General features: G+C 49.0%; 1 protein-coding gene across 3 annotated transcripts in view; it reads left to right on the top strand.

Moving 5' to 3' along the window:
- LOC144733327 (nuclear factor 1 A-type-like) overlaps positions 1-19,831 on the top strand; it is a 101,244-nt gene that overhangs the window by 9,824 nt on the left and 71,589 nt on the right. For 2 of the 3 annotated variants that reach the window (XM_078615169.1, XM_078615168.1), the window contains exons 2-3: positions 13,531-13,641; positions 14,074-14,605. In XM_078615169.1, coding sequence (XP_078471295.1) covers positions 13,531-13,641; positions 14,074-14,605 — 643 coding nt within the window. The remainder of the gene's footprint in view (positions 1-13,530; positions 13,642-14,073; positions 14,606-19,831) is intronic. The other variant, XM_078615170.1, reaches the window with a different exon arrangement.

Raw genomic sequence — 19,831 nt, 5'->3', positions numbered from 1 at the left:
AGCTATGTTAAGTACATTGGCTGTGTACATGTAATTCTTCTACATAAAGTGCATTGGTTAGCACAGTACGCTTTCACTGGTCGTGTGCTATTTATGTGCTATGAAGGAGAACGTGCAAACAAGGTGCTTATTGTGTAATATATGCTATGCAAGTGATATGTATCGGCAATGCTCGATGGCCTGACTATATGCTGTAGACGATTTACTTCACGTTACTTTGTGCTGTGTGCGGTGCGCGTTGCCCATATGCTACGCGCTGGCTGTGTGTGCTTCACGCAGTTCGCTGTCCTGGATGTGCCGGCTGTGTACGAGGTGCACTGCTCGATACACACCGTCAGCTGTGCTCGTGGACAACCGTGTGCCGCTTGGTATAAGTGATACGACCTGGCTACGTTGATGCTGTCTGTTGTCCGTCTGAGGTGTGCTTCACGTTAGGCTCCGTCTACGTGTGCCGGCTGTGCCAGGTTGGCTTCGCAGCTCCAAGGTGTCACACGCTGCTGTGCTCTGACTTGGCTTGCACGCTCTTCGCGAGGACGCTTGAGTGGAGATCAACACGGCGGCGGCGTTCACGCGCTCCGCTAATTGGGGTTGCTCAAATCGAGTTTTATTTTGCATTGCCGCTAACCGATTTGAAAAACAACCCGGTTACCGGATTCCTGCTCGCGTACTAACGTCCACAGCGATGAACGCCGCGAGTTTACATTTGAGAACGACAAGTGAAGGGAGCCTCCGTAGTGGGGTTAACGGTTCGCGTCCTGGACCAGCAAATCGAAGGTCGCCGGTTCGATTCCATCTCCCCCGGCAGGACGGCTGAGACGATGGTGCAAGGTGGTTGTCTTCTTAGGTTTTTTCGGTAAAGTCACGTAGGTAAAAAATTTAAATTAATAAAATAAAAATAAAATAAAAATCACGACGTTTCGGAGGCAACACAAGCTTCCGTCTTCAGGTGGAACCGTCACAGCACGATAGCTGTATCAAGTGAAGTAAAATAAAAAATAAATTAAAATCAAGTGACTCACTTGATACAGCTATCGTGCTGTGACGGTTCCACCTGAAGATGGAAGCTTGTGTTGCCTCCGAAACGTCGTGATTTTTATTTTACTTTTATTAATTTTAATTTTTTACCTACGTGACTTTACAGAAAAAACCTAAGAATATGAATCCTTGCAGTCACGAAAGCTTCAAATCTAGAATCAAGGTTGTCTTCTTTTAAATCCCCCACACGGCCTCCCGTCCACCCAGCCGTGTAATTGGGTGCACGGCGGTCAGCCGATCGGCAGGTCGTGTGCGGAGGAGTTCAGTGCGGCGGGCATCCCGCACCTCCGACTAGCACGGGTTTTAGTTTTATTTGGGTGCAATTGTGAACAATAGCCATGTGACACATCAGTACATCTGATCGGCATAGCCTTTGGTCCGCTGCAGCGCAAAGACTCGGTTCCTACAAGGCGTGTGGCGAGGTTAGGAGATGCTCCTTGTGCGAGCTCGGCATTTGAGGGCCTGAAGACCAGAATCGGTGATCTCGCCGACAATGTGTTCAGGGAGGCAGTTACGTATCCCGACAGCAGAGTGAAGCGATCTTTTGGTTGGTTACGTACGGTGCGAAAGAAGTTTGACATACATCTATACGTACACGCCGCCTTCGACCGAGACGTCCAGTCAGCGTGGAAGAGTAGACCAAACACCCCCTATTATAATTCCCACGAGTGGAGGCTCTTCCGCCAGCAGTGATGCGAGCGAGCAATTGCAGGGCTGCGCCTTTTACCGTTAAACTGAGAAACGAAGATAAATGCACCACGCGGTGACGACGTGTACGTGTGTACGTTGAACTTTTTTCGCACCATACGTAGCTAACCGTGCTAATCGGAGGTGCAAAATTATCATCATGATTGTGTGCTGTACGTTGAACTTCTTTCGCACCGTACGTAGCTAACCGTGCTAATCGGAGGTGCAGAATTATCATCATGATTGTGTGCTGTACGTTGAACTTCTTTCGCACCGTACGTAGCTAACCGTGCTAATCGGAGGTGCCGCCGTGTCGTTTGTGCGATTGCGCGTGCCAATCGGTGCATTCCCGACGGAGGTGATTTGCGGCTCATGAACTTTATCTTAGAACCGGTAATCGATTCCGAGAACGGTTACTGGATTACCAGTTGTCGTGCGACAACACTGCTATTGTACGTATTGTTGTCTAGCCGCTTGCTGCTGCTGCTATGTTGGCAGTGATGCACAAGCACAGTTAACAACAACAATTAGGTGACAGCCAACGTTTCAGGCAATGGCTCTTCTTCATAGCGAAGACATTCACGAATGCCTCTTTTTCACCACGTGCTTTGCAGAGGGGACATTGCCCGTCATGTCGCCAGTTGTATATATATATTTTTTAACTCCGCACGCTGTTATTGGCGAATGCGTTGAGTTTTTTACTTTTTTGCATGTTGCTGATGTCGTATAAATCCAAACTGGAATTGTAAAAATTCGTACTTGCAAGCTGTGCGCTGCGTGGGGAAATGCGGGCCAGATATGTGCCGCAGATGAAGAGTTTTGTTTGTTAAAAACGGCTTTATGTCCGTAGTGTTACGCTCGTGCTGTTTACTACATTGCAGTTGATGCTCCGTTAAATGTGGCTGTGTGATCAGCTATGTTTGCCGTGGGTGAGTCGCCCAATGTGGTTGGGTATTAAATACTGAAAGGGCATAATTTATGTTGAACCGATTGTAAGGTTCCTTCTAGATTTGAAGTTTTCGTGACTGCAAGGATCCATGTTCTTGGTTTTTTCGGTAAAGTCACATAGGTAAAAAAAATAAAAGATAAAAAAATGATAAATTTAAATCACGACGTTTCGGGCGCAACACAAGCGTCCGTCATCAGGTGGTGACAACCACAGCAAGAACATCGCTGAAGTAGGCAAAGATTGTAAGGTGTGACGGTTACCCACTCTTTACCCCACCAGCATAGAAAATGTTCTGTACGACCATTTTACCTTTGAGGAGTGTCTGGCGCATGCAGTATCTCAAAGTTTTGCTCACCCCGACTGGGAATCGAACCTAATTTAGCGAGTGTCCCTTCTCCCCTATTATCTTCTCTCGTAGTATAGTCGTAGCTTGTTGAAAAATAGCACGCTGGATTTGTGTGCACGAAGATAACGTTGTAATTTAGTGCATGCCACCATCTATGACCGTGGTCCCATCAAATATATGGACAGTTGATGAATAAAAAATGGAACAAAAAAAATCTGAGAAGTTCACAGAGAACGATCCCAGCAGACGTGAAACGTTGGGTCAGCGTTGCTCGTCTGCTGTGATGAAGGGAATCTCGCTCAGAATTACACTCATCACGCGGATTGGGGAACGAGTAGAAATGGGAGACGTTACGTTTACTGGCCGTAGCATACGTGTGCTCGGGCAGGGCTCCATTGTGGCTGGAATATGGGTCAGGGTGACAAGCACATGCCCAGCAACGGAAATGTAGCCCTAAGAGAGGAGGAATACCACGGGAATGGGTGTCCTCTGTTGGGGCATGCCTGTAATCCGTATCTGTGGGGGCCAGGCTCGGTGGATCACACAAACGTTGTGAATGTCCCTTGCCGCTGACATTGAGGTGGCATCCACCCCCGGCTTGCCAGGAGATGCCGGTCGAGATCGATGTGGACTCCACTTGTGTCGTCTGTGTGGGGTAGAGTGGTGTCCCCTTGCACGCGTGGCGTCTCTCCGGGCGCTCCGGTTTCCTAGCACACGCAAAACACTCATCAGTTGGCCGATAATGTCTTCTTATGTAGAGGATCGCAGAGATTGGGGGGAGAATTCGGTACCGGCTCACAGGCTGCCTGCCAATGCATGTGTGTTGAACTTCTTTCGCACCGTACGTAGCCAACCGTGCTAATTGGAGGTGCGGGGGAAGGACAACAAACTAAACACAACGAGCAGTTCTAAAGAAATGAGTTTGTCAATGTAGATGATTTAAAAGTGCGAAGCTCCAGTGGCTTCTTAATGTCTAAAGGAAGAGCGTTCCAGACGGCCGCAGAAGCGCATTTGAAAGCGCGCGATGCAGTGAACGTTTTTGTTTGATGGTTAGCTAACAGACACTGCGAGGATGACTGGAGATCGCGTCGTGTTTATGCTGTTTCTTTGACGAGATCAGCAAGTTATCGTGGTTCATTTGTGGCAAGCACTTTGTGTGTAATGAGTGCAGCCTCATAATGTATTCGTTCGGCAAACCGAAATCCAATGCAGCTGAGCGAGCACTGGACGGACACATTCGGATCTCGCAGTACCCGTCGTCACGGTGCGTGCCAAATTATGTTTTTGTACACGCTGCAGCTTGGAAATGTTTTTTTCCGGACATCCCGTAGAGTAGCGAGTTGCAATAATCGAGCCTTGTCGATTTCGTGCTACACGCCACAGTGTTGGCTATGTCTCGACTCACTCGTGGTCGAATGCGTTGCCGAGCCCTGACGTGAAAATTGCAAGTCCTGACTATGTTGTGCGCGCGGTGATTAAACGACACATTCTGGTCGAGCGTGGTGCCGAGGCTCTTTAGATGAGTGGAAAAATGAATCGTTTCCCGGTTTGCCTGTGGTTCCACGCGTCTCCGAGCCCGGTCTCTCTCTCTTTTCGGGAGTGAGCGAGTAGTTGTGTGCGGTGCGTTGCGAGTCGATGCTACAGCTCCCGTGCAAGACATAAGATGGGTCAGTTTAACACGTAGGCCTTTCGCGAACAATATTCTTCATAGTAAAGGTTTTTGGGTTAGATCGCGTCAGTATAAATGTGTCGTAACCCTCCACCACCCGACACGGCTAATTAGTAAGGGGTTTGCCACGTAAACAAAACGCCAATTAGCAGAGGTGTGGACTCGAGTCATGTGACTTGGACTCGAGTCAGACTCGAGTCATGAATTTGATGACTTGCGACTCGACTTGGACTTGCATAACAATGACTTTGTCCCACCTATGAGATGTGGACTCGAGTCATGTGACTTGGACTCGAGTCAGACTCGAGTCATGAATTTGATGACTTGCGACTCGACTTGGACTTGCATAACAATGACTTTGTCCCACCTCTGCCAATTAGTAAGGGATTTGCCACGTAAACAAAACGCCAATTAGTTTACTACTTCAGCCCACCGGTGTGTTCTGGCAAATCGCCCGATGATGCTGGATGTAATTACCAGCGAAACGTTACGGTACTCAAAATGTAAATGTTGTGGATTTACTCTCCAAAACACCGGTGGGTTGAAGTAGTAACTGGTCATCAGCAAAAGAAAATAACGCTTTCGTCAATAACGCTGTGATCTTAAAGGAGAACAAAATAAAATGTAGGTGAAGGGCAACGTTTCAGGCAATTGCCCTTCTTCATAGCACGTGATGAAGGCGACACAATGGCCATGCGCTAGGAATAAGGACCATTGTAATCATGGACACTCATATATTCATATTCTTTGGATCTTTCGGTAAAGCCACGTAGACAGAAAAAATAACAAAAGGCTTTTTCCTGAAGACGACCGCTTATTGAAACGTCGATAGTTTTTGTTATTTTTTCTGTCTACGTGGTTTTACCGAAAGACCCAAAGAATATGAATTCCTGCAGTCACGAAAGCTTTAATTAAAGATTTACTCATATATTCATTTACTGTGTGGCCGATTGCTGTGCTATGAAAAAGGGCCACTGCATGAAACGTCACCTCTCAAATGCTTTTATTAAAATGCCACAGTGTTATTGATTAATGTTGGGGATATTTATTTATTAATTGTGCTTGTGAACCACTGCCATACGTTTTTTTTGGGTTAGATCGTGTCACTATAAATGTGTCATATTCTTGGTTCTTTCGGTAAAGTCACGTAGAAAGGAAATAATAAAATAATACAAATATAAAACAATAAAATTATCACGACGTTTCGATTGCAACACAAGCAATCATCATCAGGTGTCAAATCCACAGCAAGAAAATTTGAAAAAAGTGGCGGTTTTTCAAATTCTTGCTGTGATTTCACACCTGATGATGATTGCTTGTGTTGCAGTCGAAACGTCGTGAGAATTTGTATTGTTTTATATTTGTATTATTTTATTATTTCCCTTCTACGTGACTTTACCGAAAGAACGAAGAATATGAATCCTTACAGTCACGAAAGCTTTAAATCAAAAAATATAAATGTATCGTTAAACCCTCCACCACCCGACACAGCCAGGTGTGCTGTACTAGTAACGAGTTGGCCACATTCTGTTTACGTGACAACCCTCACTAGTTGGCTGCGTCGGGTGGTGGCGGGTTTAACGACACATTTATATTTACGCGATCCATCCCCCAAAAAAACTCTTATGGATTAATATTGCTCGCGAAAGCCACTACGCATTAAACTCACCACTGCCACCGCAGCATGAACCAAATCATTTGGTTATCGGTTCGGTCCTTGCATTTTAAACGATTCCACACGACTCCCGTGACTTACTGTAACACCGAATCGCCCTGAGCGCATCTGAAGCTAAGCATCATGTTGAGCCTGCTGGACTCGCTTGGAATGCGAGCCGCACAGCGACACCAACCAGGTGGCCCTCGGTTCGAGCTGTGATGATGCGGCCAGCAAAAGAGCAAAACATCGGCGGATTCCTGAATCTATCCGTGCGGCAGGCCAAGCGCACATCACTCGTATGCCGCTATTTTCTCCGGGTTCTCCAGTTTCCTCCGAAGCAAAACCGAACGCTCGTTCATTCAATACACCAAATATCCAAATTTAGGACTCATCTGAAAAAGTCTTGACGACTTTAGTGAGGCTTTCTTGGTGTAAATAAGAGCATTATACCATCACTGCAGCGCTGTACTACGTTCCAGTCTGCTGAGCTGATGAAGAGTGACCCTCCTGTTGCGTCGTGTGTGTGTGTTGTGCTATCGTGTACAGTACTGTACTGAATTCACATAAACTAGCGATGGGCGTTGTGCAGCGGTGTGTATTTGTGTATCTTGGGCTGCAGCTCAGATTGGTGGAGCAGCAGGCCTCTAAATCATGAGATGGTGCGATGGGTTCAACTTTGCGCCACGATCATCATCATCATCACAACCACCACCGCCGTTATCCCTGTGGAGTCTGTGAAATGATCACCATCTGGTGAGGCTGCAACGTTCTGTGCGAGGACATCAATAGCGGTTGTCACGTGGAGAGATTTGTGTCCTGGCAAAAGGGATGTGGAGTCTCCACCACTGTTCCATTGGGCAATCAAAGGAGAAAAGCATCTCCCAGCACTCATTTGCACGTTTGTACGTTGAACTTCTTTCGCGCGCTGTACGTTGCCAAACGTAGCTAATCGGGAGGTGCAGCATAGGGATACACTTTTGGCTGGACGTGAGTTCTAAAACATGTTACTTTGATAAGTCCCAGCTTGGCCATCAGTCATCATCTGCCGCTTCCGTCAGCTCATTAGCGACGATTGGGCTGAATTAATTTCCGCTGTGGTTCTTCTTTGTTGAAGCCAGTATCACCGCTTTTGTTCAATCTCAATACTTTATCTTTAAAGATATTTTACCCCTGCATCTATTCTTCCCATATTCATATTTTATCCTCTTCCAAGTGCAGCATCGCCATGTACGAGATCCCGTCCGAGCTCATTCTTGTAGCGTGTTCGAATCGACAGCAGTCTTCATTCCTTGACTTTGTCCAATAAGTTTGTGTTTACTTTTCATCAGTTTGTTATACAGAACCCCTGTTCTTTACGATGATGTGTGGGATATTGTTATCCGTTAGGCTATCTGCAATTGTACTCCTCTTAACCGTGGGATAAAATTATGTGGATAAATCCCCGGATAATGGGATGAATTTGTTATCCACGAAAACATTGTGAGTATTAGATAACCGCTTTGCTGTGCATTGTGGATAAAATTGTGGATAACTGCGGATGAAAGCAAGAAATGTGGACGTGGATAATAGGAGTTTTCGCAGACCATACATCTTATACGGACAATAGGAGTTGTAGGTAATAGGGCCGTGGATTTGGGTTCTCCTGTATTTAAAATTCCTGTCCGGCCATCGATGATTAACACTTTCGTTAATGTCCAGCAGCTCAGCCAGAATACATTTTGTCAACAACAAAAAACACACGGCAGACGGGCGCGGATTGCAACATCTTTCGTGGGGTCTGGTGATACGGCGCGAAATCCCGCGTGTAGCCGCACATCGTCGTTTGGGAGGGTGGCAGCTCAGGGAATTTGCGATGGCACGTCACTGAGCCATTATGTAATGTTGCAACGTGGGCTCTGCTTTCCGTAGGAGTTCCTGGACATGGTTTTGTTGAAAATAGTTTTGGCGGTGTGGCATTGAGCCAGTAGTGCAACGTGGTGGGGTGGGGGGGTATGTGCTGTAATATGTGAAAATGTAAGCGTTGACGAAAATATGGTTTGACCGACAAATACAAGCAGGGGAGAACTGGAACTAAAAAAAGTCCTGTAATTTTTTTTCTCCCGAAATTGAAAATACTGGCCGAGAATGTATTGCAGAGCTGAAGCATATTTATTCGGTGATAACTTCGTTGGCAGTTGTGCAAAAAGCACAAATAATAAAATAAACACACTCGGCACATTTATCAATGACACTGTGGCCATAAAAAGAATAAGTGTAGAGCAGGCAATAATTAGGGGAATGGCTCTTCACAGCACAGAGGGAGAGGTAGGGTGGATAGGAGTTGAAGACACAACTTTTGCATACCAGGGTGCCCCGAGATAAGAATTAAATTATATTTCCTGGTATAAATTGCAGGAACTGACGGTCGCCTGTGAGTTTTTTTAAACAGAAAAAAATCTGTTTGAAACCTCTGGACGGCACCAGATCAAACCCCGACTGTGTGCTGGTTAAGTGCCGTTCAAGACCCCAAACCCTTGCAGAAAATCGTCCGCATTGTGAACTGGCGTCGAATGTCAAAAGTATGACTGCAGTAAAGTCAAGACGTCTGAACGACGCGGTTGTAAGCTCGCGACGAGTCTCGGGTCATGTCCCACGTGGTGGTTCTGAGACACAAGTTGGAAATTCCACGTTCCTATGGTGGAATCCGTATATTCATGGGACGACAACATGCGTCGACTGGCCATCAACTCGCTGTGCATCGGTGCTTGCTAAATCCCTGCCAGGGAGGTGGTAGGGGGATCACGACGACGATGATGATGATAGTGATCAGGTGAATCAACCCTGGCCGGAATATGAATTCACAATCTCGTGACTGTGAGCTTTGTGAGCTGAGCTAGAGTACAGTATATCCCGGCCATTAGCGTACACATTACACAGTATTCATTACGCATACTGTAAGCTCGCATGGTTTGTGCAGTGCTTTGTGTGCGTGCGTGCGTGTTGCATATCTGTGTCGCATCTGCGTGTGCTCCAGGGCGTTATGAAATGCAAGTTGTTACGTGTTTATGGAAATGTCTGAAGCTGGCACAACCAAACAAAGGCGACTCTTACGAAGACGCCGTTGCGACGGAGCTTTAAGACTCTGTACAACACCGTAGCCTGCCACAATGAGGAAATGATGAAAAGTAACTTTTTTTCTCCAAACTTTTGATCGATGGGCGAGAGTTGCACGGAACCGTCTAGAACATTCCCACGATTGCCCTGGGCACCGAACTTCATGGAATTGGCATTTTTATTACGATCGGTTTTTACAAAAACAAAAAAAAATTCTACAAAATGGCGCCATGAGCATCATTTCTGCCTGTTGGGGGGGGGGGTAGCTTCGTGTAGTGGTGGTGTAACATCCTCTCCTGTGCTGTGATACTGCAATGATACGAGTACAGTCATCGGCATCGATATTTAATATCTCGGCAAGCCCGAACGTTTGCTATCGCGCTCTCCGTTGAGTCTAGCCCATCACAAATACACGCTTACCAACAACATAGTTGGCTGCTTGGAACAACACCGGTTTCAATCCGTTTGCAAAATTGGCTCGGACTCGAGGAAACATCCAGCTGCTCTGTTCCTAAACATCTTTACCGATGTGGAATGCCCAATGCTGCAGCTCATTTGGAAAGGGTCTTTGGCTTCATTCGACATTAACGTGTCTCTTTCCTCCACCACCGTGTGAGTCATAAATCAGGAACATTAATAAAGAATTTTGAAGTGAAGTCTTGAAAAGAAAAGGTAGGAACGTGAATGGAAAAGTATTTTGGAATCTCAGATTTTTGCAAATGTGCAGTTCATTGGATTGAGGTTTTGGTCCAGATGAGAAAAACGAAAGTACATTTTTACGTTAAACTATTTTACTAACTGAAATCAATCGTCACGCACTTTGTTTGGCGAGACATTTAAATTCCAGCAAAATATGGTACATTATATATATACCTAATTATTGTTACAACAATGCTTGTTTACCCACGTAAGTGTCACCGAGCCTGACGATGATCTTTCAGCAGGGTCCTGCCAAGTTTGCATGGTCAGAGCCACTGATATCGCGGTCCGTCTTTCACTTGAGTCGTTTGCAGGACATTTATTTCTTCCAAATTTGACAAATGTGGCCAGTGATGGTCTACTATTGCAGAATGACTTCACGGGATCTTGGAACGTCCACTGTATATCAGGCGACGCATATTTTTGATATTGTGTTCGTTGAACTTCTTTCACGCCGTACGTAGCCATTTTACCGGTTAACATACCGGCAGGATTAATCGCGTGGGCAGACTAGGCCCGAGCACATGCATGTCCAGCTAGGCCCCACGCTAAAGCTTGAACACGTTCACGACCAACTAGGCCCGACTCAGGCCCTGCAGTGTGTGAGGTTAACTAGGCCCCGATGGCCATCCACACAGTTATCGTGAACTAACGTTATACTCTGTGTACAATGAAAAGTTAGCGAATGTCTATGTGCACCTAACAGTTTTCGACTAGTCATGACTAGGCCCACAGATAGAGCAACCTCCTTTGCCACTAAATAACTAAGGACCACAACCCACGTTGTGACTTTTGTACCGTTTTACATACTTGACATTACCATGATAAAATGTTGCTAATAATTACTATTCTATCTTTAACAAACGTAGATTCATGCTATACCTTAAAACCTCTTCATTCGTGGATTTATCTATTGCGAAATTTGAATTCTCTTGGCGATTGTGTATTTGTATACCAGTTTACATTTCACCCCTTTTTAAATCCTTTATATTAAGTTCGCTTGCTTGCGTGCTTGCGTGCTTGCTTGCTTAGGACCGTGCAAATCTTTCGCTCGTTTTTTAACCCACTTCCCGTGATCCAATCGAGCTGACATTTTCCACACAGACTCGTTGTGCGAGACAATGAATGTTCGTTAAATTTTTAAAAAATTTTTTTACACTTTTTAGGCAAAAAAAATTTATTTTACATTTATTCAAATACAACTCATTCATGGCTTTGGCTGAACGTCACAGTGTAGGAGCCCAGAGCGTAACCCCTCCACAGGCCGTGGCGGAGTAGCGCAGTTGGTAGCGCCCTCGCTTCCCATGCCAAAGGTCGTGGGATCGATCCCCGCGTCCTCCACAGGCGAATATATTTTTAAATCCTTTATATTAAGTTCGCTTGCTTGCTTAGGACCGTGCAAATCTTTCGCTCGTTTTTTAACCCACTTCCCGTGATCCAATCGAGCTGACATTTTCCACACAGACTCGTTGTGTGTGACAATTAATTTTCGTGAATTTTTTTTTTCCAAAATTTGACACTGTTTAGGGAAAACAAATTAAATATTTAATTACCAATTGCTTAATACTGGCAATCATCTGACCCATAGGTGGCAGCCACACATATAAAGGATTTATAGTGAAAAACTTTGTTTTTACGGGTTTACTTGTTCCTTCCTACTTAGCGATTTGGCAGCGGCGCATCGTGGGGGGACGGCCACTTGCACAGTCCAGCAGTGGATTGTTGGCCACGGTGTGCGATCCACAATGGTGAAGGTTTTATTGTTCAAGTGCCACGGCCTTTTTGTGCTTTTTGTGCCTCGTGTTGTGTGCGGTGGGTTTTTACTCATTCATTTCGGTCATGGGGTTTAAGCGTCAGAAAGGGCAGTGATGAGTTTCAGATCAAAAAGAAGAGTTTGTTGGATAGACTTGCTCGTGGCGGTCGTGCGTCCGCTGCTGGACCAACATTACCAGTCGACAGATTTATCAAGAAAAGCGAAGAGGTAAATTGGGAAAGTGTGGCGCGGGCGAGTGCACCGATGTCCGCCAAAGTAGCATCATCATTGTCACATCATCGTCATCATCCTCCAAGGTAAATCAAACTTCCTAATTTACGGTATAATCTGTTGATCTGTTCTGTTGTATTATTTGTGTTTTATTATATATATATGTGTGTTGTTGTACAATTTAAATAACCATGTGGATGTTATTTATGTGTGTCATAACAGGACTAATGTTATGAAACATTTTCATTTTATCCCCGTATGTTCAGTCGGACACGGGAACCTAACCCCCTTGTTCCCACGTAAACACGGTACAGGTAGTCCCCGACTTACGACGGGGTCGTCGTAACGCATCTCGATCGTAAGTCGAGGACTACCTGTACCTCCTTTCGCGTATTCTCCTTCCGCGCAGACTTCCAGGAACAGAACCCCACCAGGATGTAGAGGACTTGCCGTACAAGCTAGACGTGTGATTTGCGTTACTCTGGAATTACGGACGGCTATAGATTAGAATTCAAATATCCAAGATCCTTTGTGCTCACAGTGTCACCTTCCACGTGACACTGATCTGTGGGTCACGTGACACCCTCGCGCACCACGTGACTCTGACCTGCAGGTCACCACGGTGGCGAGATGTTACAGCTGCCTCGCGGATTTTTCCCCGGGTCCGCCTGTTTTTCCCTCCACATTTAGAATCAACATCTTGAACTATGGCTTGTAGCCAGGTCGCTACTCAAAAAGGAGCCGTTATGTAGCCCAGTGGGCCTTACCTGGTAAAATACAATCTTTCATAGTTGGAGTCACATGTCCCCTCTCCACGTAGTGTGTCTGGAGGAAAGGATGGGCATTAAAGTACTGCTCCCTCTGCCTGAATGCAATCGTAACTCGGCGCTGTACACGCCCACTATAGTACGCTTACGCGAGTGATTATTGTAATTGATCCTGAGATCGACAACATATATTTGCGATCCATCTGTGGATCGGGGTCCACACATTGACCACATTTGCAAACGGTGCACGCTCCCTGCCATGACGTGGATAAAAAATGGGAATAATAAAAGGTGTGTGTGTTGAACTTCTTTCGCATCATACGTAGCCAACCGTGCTAATCGGAGGTGCGGGGGAAGGAAAAAAACAACACAAAAAGCAGTTCTAAAGAAATTAGTTTAGAATTTAGCTTTTAAAGTGCATAGCTCCAGTGGCTTCCTAATATCGGAAGGAAGAGCGTTCCAGACGGCCGCAGAAGCGCATTTGAAAGCGCGGCGTGATGCGGTGACCTTCGTCTTTGTTGGATGGCTGCTGTGGAGTTCGCGTGATGATGGTTCATGCTCCTTGATGAGATCAGCGAGGTGTTGTGGTTCATTTGTGGCGAGCAATTTGTGTGTAATTAGCGCGACCTTATCTATTCGTTCAGCAACTGGAAGCCAATGCAGCTCGGCGAGCACCGGACGGACATGGTCGGATCTTGCAGTACCCATCGCGGATCTTGCAGTACCCCTCTGGGGTTGTGATAGGCTGCTATAAGGTAAAGAGAATACAGTCTACAGCTGCAGCCTGGTAATTATTGCATGCTTGTGTGTTGGCAGATGTGCCTCCAATATAGAGAGTTCTAGAGAGCTGCTCTGGAAGGTATTTGGCCTACTCTTCCACACTGGCCATGTGTCTCGGGAGAGGTACGAGTACCCACATTGTACCCCACTACACAGGACCTGCCGATCGACTAACTGCACTGTTAACCGCTCATGCTGCTCGGGCGACCGATGCGTGGAGATTCAAGAAACCTTGACCGCTGTTCCAACAGCTGCGCCGGCAGATCGAACCGGCGACCGCCGCGTTGCAAAGTCCATCGTCCTCGACACTACACCGCCGCGGCCGCATCCCGACCCTCGCGTCGATCGCCCTAACTCGCCGTCCCCGGCACCCTTCTCCTCCCCTCCCCTCCCCCGCGCCGCCGCAGGACGAGTTCCACCCGTTCATCGAGGCGCTGCTGCCGCACGTGCGCGCCTTCTCCTACATCTGGTTCAACCTGCAGGCGCGCAAGCGCAAGTACTTCAAGAAGCACGAGAAGCGCATGTCGCGCGAGGAGGAGCGCGCCGCCAAGGAAGAGCTCCTCGCCGAGAAGGGCGACGTCAAGCAGAAGTGGGCCTCCCGCCTGCTCGCCAAGCTGCGCAAGGACATCCGTCCCGAGTGCCGCGAGGACTTCGTGCTCACCGTCACCGGCAAGAAGCCGCCCTGCTGCGTGCTCTCCAACCCCGACCAGAAGGGCAAGATCCGGCGCATCGACTGCCTGCGCCAGGCCGACAAGGTGTGGCGCCTCGACCTCGTCATGGTGATCCTCTTCCGCGGCGTGCCGCTCGAGAGCACGGACGGCGAGCGGCTCGTGCGCTCGCCGATGTGCGAGCACTCGGGGCTGTGCGTGCAGCCGCACCACATCGGCGTCTCGGTCAAGGAGCTCGACCTCTTCCTGGCATTCTACATGCGCGAGCAGGGTGAGAGGCGCGTGTGTGTGCGGTGCGTGCGTGCGTGTGTACGTGCGTGTGTGCGTGTGCGGGCGCACGTTGTCTGCGTGTGTGTGTGTGTGTTTGCAGGAGCGGTAGTGTCGCGGTTAGTGCGCTGCCCTACGAACCATTCCTGGGCCTCCCCTAAGTCGACTCAGCCTCAAATGAGTACCTGGTGTATTGTGTAAACATCGCCACTGGGGAGACAAATGCGGCCGGGCGTGGTGCCACCCACCCCCTCGTGTACACTGATGGCCTTCTTAGGTGCTTGCGAACAGCACTTACCCAAAACAGCCTGTTAAGGCTACATGATAGATCTTTGTCTTTGTGTGCAAGCGAGTGTACCCTTATTGGGTGTAGCAGTGGAATAGTGCTTATCTCACTGCGCTACAAACCAGGCGTTCCCTCATTGTTTGATTCCTGACCACAGCTTACTTCAGGAGTGTTCATTTGAACAGATTCTAGGCCCTCCCCGAGGTTGACCTGGTGTCGTCCCGGCCTTCACAGGCGCTCGCTAACAGCACTTGCCACAACAGCCAGAAATGGCTACATGGGAAATCTGTGTGCGTGACGTTTGTGGAACAGTGGGGGGGGGGGCGCAGGTGCTGCATCTGCTAGTGATCTCGGGCGGTTAACCCGTAACACCTGGGCCTATTCTGTGACCTCCCGCCAGTGGGCCTTCCACACTTCACGTGATAGCCTCAAAGTGGCATGTGCTATGTAGTGATGTCACCTTCGCTTAGTGGCGAATGGCGGCTATTGTTGTTGCTGTTGCTGTGTGTATGCGTATACATGTTGTGGTTTGTAGAGAGAGATGGTGTTACATTTCTCGAATGGATCAACATCGGCATAATTTAATTTTGTCTTAGGCCTTCTCTAGGCTGACTCGATATCAGTTGAGGTATTGAGGTACCTTGTGTGGTGCTAAATCAGTAGCACTGGGAAAACAAAGGCGGCCAGGCATGGTGCTCGCCACACTACCTCATGTGCCATACCCGCCTTAATGTAGGAGCTAACCAACATCACCTTCCCCAAAGCGATCTGTGTCACTACACGGAGGCTCTTCGTCTAATTTGTGTGGTTGATTAGCGCATTGGGCTGCAAGACGCTCGCAACCTGCATTCACTTTGATTCCTTCTCGTGCACATCACGAGTGCCTGGTGTGGTGTGGTGTGGGCACCATCGCCTGGAGCGAGTGCCTGGTGTGGTGTGGGCACCATCACCTGGAGTGAGTATCTGGTGTGGTGTGGGTACCATCGCCTGGACCGAGTACCTGGTGTGGTGTGGTGTGGGCACCATCGCCTGGAGCGAGTACCTGGTGTGGTGTGGGCACCATCACCTGGAGTGAGTATCTGGTGTGGTGTGGTGTGGGCACCATCGCCTGGAGTGAGTACCTGGTGTGGTGTGGGCACCATCGCCTGGAGCGAGTACCTGGTGTGGTGTGGTGTGACCACCATCACCTGGTGTGGTGTGGGCACCATCACCTGGTGTGGTGTTGGCACCATCACCTGGAGTGAGTGCCTGTTGTGGTGTGGTGTGGGCACCATCGCCTGGAGTGAGTACCTGTTGTGGTGTGGTGTGACCACCATCACCTGGTGTGGTGTGTGCACCATTGCCTGGAGTGAGTACCTGGTGTGGTGTGGGCACCATCGCCTGGAGTGAGTACCTGGTGTGGTGTGGGCACCATCGCCGCCAAGGAGATGAAAGCAGGCAGTTGTGCGTATGGTGCTGGCCCCATCTGTCTGCTGTTTCAACCTGAGTGGATGCTCGCCAACGGACGGCACTTGCAGCAGCAGCGCACGCCGGCTATCAGCGGTGGGATTCTTTGATCCCTGTGTGTGTGTGTGCACGTCTCCAACTTTCGCACGAACTTAAGACGCCCAGCGTCCTGTTTTGCCGTTGTAAACAATCGATCATTGTACCTTAACTCCGCTGCGTAATCCCAGAAAAAAAACCCAGAAATGATTGCGTGACGGGTTTTAGTAATTATGTCGCTTAATTACAGCAATTACAGCCGTCAGTGAGAATACACGTGAAATGCATGCGAAGTCTGAAGCAATTTGAAATACGCTGGGACCCTTTTCAAACTTGACCGTGACACATTTAGCAGGGACTTTGGATGCGATTAACAGGCGGTAGACGGCCAGGGCTCCAACGACGCGCGAGCGCGAGCCGGTGCGTGCGTCTTCGACACGGGGGGCCGACCGTGTCGTGTTGCAGTCTCAACAAAGCTGCACTGCAACGCTGACCGCACGCAGCATGGGTTCGATCCCTAGTCTCGGGCAAACGAGCAACGCCAACCAGAAGGGCATCCGAAGCCAACCCGGCGGTCTCAGCTGCAATGACTCGTCCTAAAACGAGTAACGTAAACCGCGTTCGGTCCGTTGACGGCGGCGGAGTCTATTGTGGTGGTGGTGGTGATGCGAGGACTTTGTTCACCCCGGCTGGCGACTTGGACCCACAATCGCAGAGTGAGAGGCCCGACGTAGAGAGCAATGACCGAACCTTCATAAGTTACACCCAGCGCGGTTCACCGTTGTTCCAAGGCCGTAACCCCCACTCGCCAGGCGCAACTCCATGCGTCCCTCCTCGAAGCCGCGTGCCCCCCGCAAGGCGCGCGTCTCCCCCACGTCTCCCGCCAGCCATGGTGCGGGTCTCCCACGTAGCGCTCGAACGACCTCCCCGCGTGACCCCTCCTACAACGCGCGGATGAAAGGGGCCGAGTGGAAAAGTCTTCCTGTTATGTGCATTTCAAGCATTCATCGCAACTCGGGGAGAAGCGGAGTTAACTCCCCAGAAGTGTCGGTGCAGTGTTCTCCCGCCCACGTTTGTCCGAGGCTGTCCACGCCAACGAAAGGAGACATTTTCGGTCCGTGCCAAATTGCCAAACGGCACAGCGTGGTATTTGAGCAGCAGCTGTCCGAGACGGATGATCGGAATTGTCATGACGGGAAAAGATAAGCAGTCCGGAAGAGAATTTCTTGGCGAATGAGCGTTTGGGGGTACGGCGAGGCAGAGGGAGGGTTGTGCCAGGTAGGACGCGTTCGGTGCTGGAAGAGGTGGAAGGGGGGCAGTTAACGAGACGGCTGTTTGAGTGGTCCCAACGAGTCCGGCGACCAGGGCAAGAGCTAAGAGCACATGGTGGGAGACTTCTTCTTTGTTACGGCCGCCGACGTAGACGCAAAGCAACGACGACAATTTCACGTGGAGGTGGTCAAGCCGGGCGACCGCGTCGGCAGTGGGAGGAGGTTGTTGCCGCCGTGATGCGTCCTTCGTCAGAACTCATCTTGGAGGTCGCCGTTTGTCGATTGTGCGGCAGCTGCAGGGATGTGACGGAGGGGAGGACGCGTTGGGACCGATGGCGCGCGGTGCTGTGTCCATACGGCGACGTGTTTTATTATTGGGCGAATAATAGGATCCACACTTAGTATGTACGCGTGTTGAACTTCTTTTGCGCCGTACGTAGCCAATGCGCTAAACGGAGGTGCGGGGGAAGGACGGCAAACTGAACACAAGAAGCGGTTCTCAACAAAATTGAGTTTTCAATCTCGAGTTGAAAGTGCACGGCTCCAGTGGCTTCCTAATATCGGAACGGAGCTTCCCACATCCATCACGGACGCCGTCCCACGGGAATCTCCATCGAGCACACCGACTCTAAACGTTCGCACACACACGTGTGTGCCGTGAAGAAGGGCCAATTCACGAAACGTCGTCTGTTGTATTTTATTTATTCCTTTTGAAGGCTGCAACGTTACTGATGAACGTCTTGTGTTGCTTGTGCGTCGCTGCCAACGCAGCAGCAGCAGCAGCAAGATCACCGTATAATTTGTTTAACACGCTTACCTACTGTGCTGTGTGTTCGTGAGCCATATGCCAATTTTCACCCCGTAACTCTTCAGCCAATTAACGATCTCACTCGCCCACCCCCTCGTTCAACGGAATTCCCGCGTTTTGAATCTTTGTCTTACCGCAGGTTTTGTCTTACCGCAAGTTTTCGAGCAATTCTTGGGGGAGGTTATCGGGAGGTAAATAAATAAACAGCGAAATAATTATTGGAAATTTGTTTTCAGTTCTCTCAAACCCTTCAAACGGTCCCCATAACAACAACAACAAAAACCTCCCAAAAAACCGCGACTCCCTAATTGTAGTTAATTTAAAACAAGCAATTGAGCGCGCGCTGGCATCGACGGAGATCACGGTGATTATGCCGCCGCGTTGACGTGGAAGGGGCTGCTGCTGCATGGACGGGATTAGGGCACCCCGCTCCCATGTGCCCGGCCTAGTTCATCGCTTGCAAACAAAGACAAAGATGTCCCCCGTAGCCTTCACAGACTGTTGGGGGCAAGTGCCGTTAGCGAGCAGCACCTCCGAAGGCTGTGGCACACGAGGGGGTGGGGTGGCCAGCACCATTCGCCCGGCCGCCTTTGTCTCCCCAGTGGCGATGTTTTCTACACACCGCACGAGGTACTCGTTTGAGGCCGAGTCGATCTAGGGGCACACCCAAGACCGATCCAAATAATTGTCACCGGTGTTGTCAGGAATCGAACTCTGGTCACCGTCCTAACCGTTGCACCGCCACTCCCCGCACACGCACACACGCACCCTCGTGTTTTGACAATGCCAACTCGTTCCATTGCGGTTTCACGTGAACGCACGGCGCTTGCGTGCGCGAGGTTGGTGACGTAAAAAAAGACGAGCGAGGAACAATAATTAATCCCAAGTTTTATAAAAAATATATATTTTATTTCGCGCGTGGGCGTGCGCGCGTGGGCGTGCGCGCGCGTGTGTGCACTGCGGATAATCACTCAGGGCCTGTGTGGGTGATGGTGGAATGTTTGACGGAGAGTGATGTGTAAACGCTTGGTTGCAGCATTTCCACGGTTATTATATCACTTTCAGCAGCGTTTAAATTCCTGTTCTGTTAACATGTAGGCTTTTGAGACCAATATCATCCATAATATAGAATTTTTTTTGGGTTAGATCACGTAAATATATAAATGTGTCGTTGAACCCGCCACCACCCAACACGGCCAATAGTAAGGGTTATCACGTGAATAGAACGTGCCAATTCGTCACTCGGACAGCGCACCGCGTGTTGGAGAACACATCCTCAACATTTACAATCTGAGCACGACGTAGTTACTGGCGAAGCGTCGTCCTCGGATTGTAAACGTCGTGGATTTGCCCTCCTGTTGTTCTGTCTGGCGTCGTACGCGG

The sequence above is a fragment of the Lampetra planeri genome, chromosome 46 (genome assembly GCF_965212315.1).
Source record: "Lampetra planeri chromosome 46, kcLamPlan1.2.h2, whole genome shotgun sequence".
Lineage (NCBI taxonomy): Eukaryota > Metazoa > Chordata > Hyperoartia > Petromyzontiformes > Petromyzontidae > Lampetra > Lampetra planeri.
Note: the sequence above shows the minus strand (reverse complement) of the source record. Positions and strands in the feature narration are given on the sequence as shown.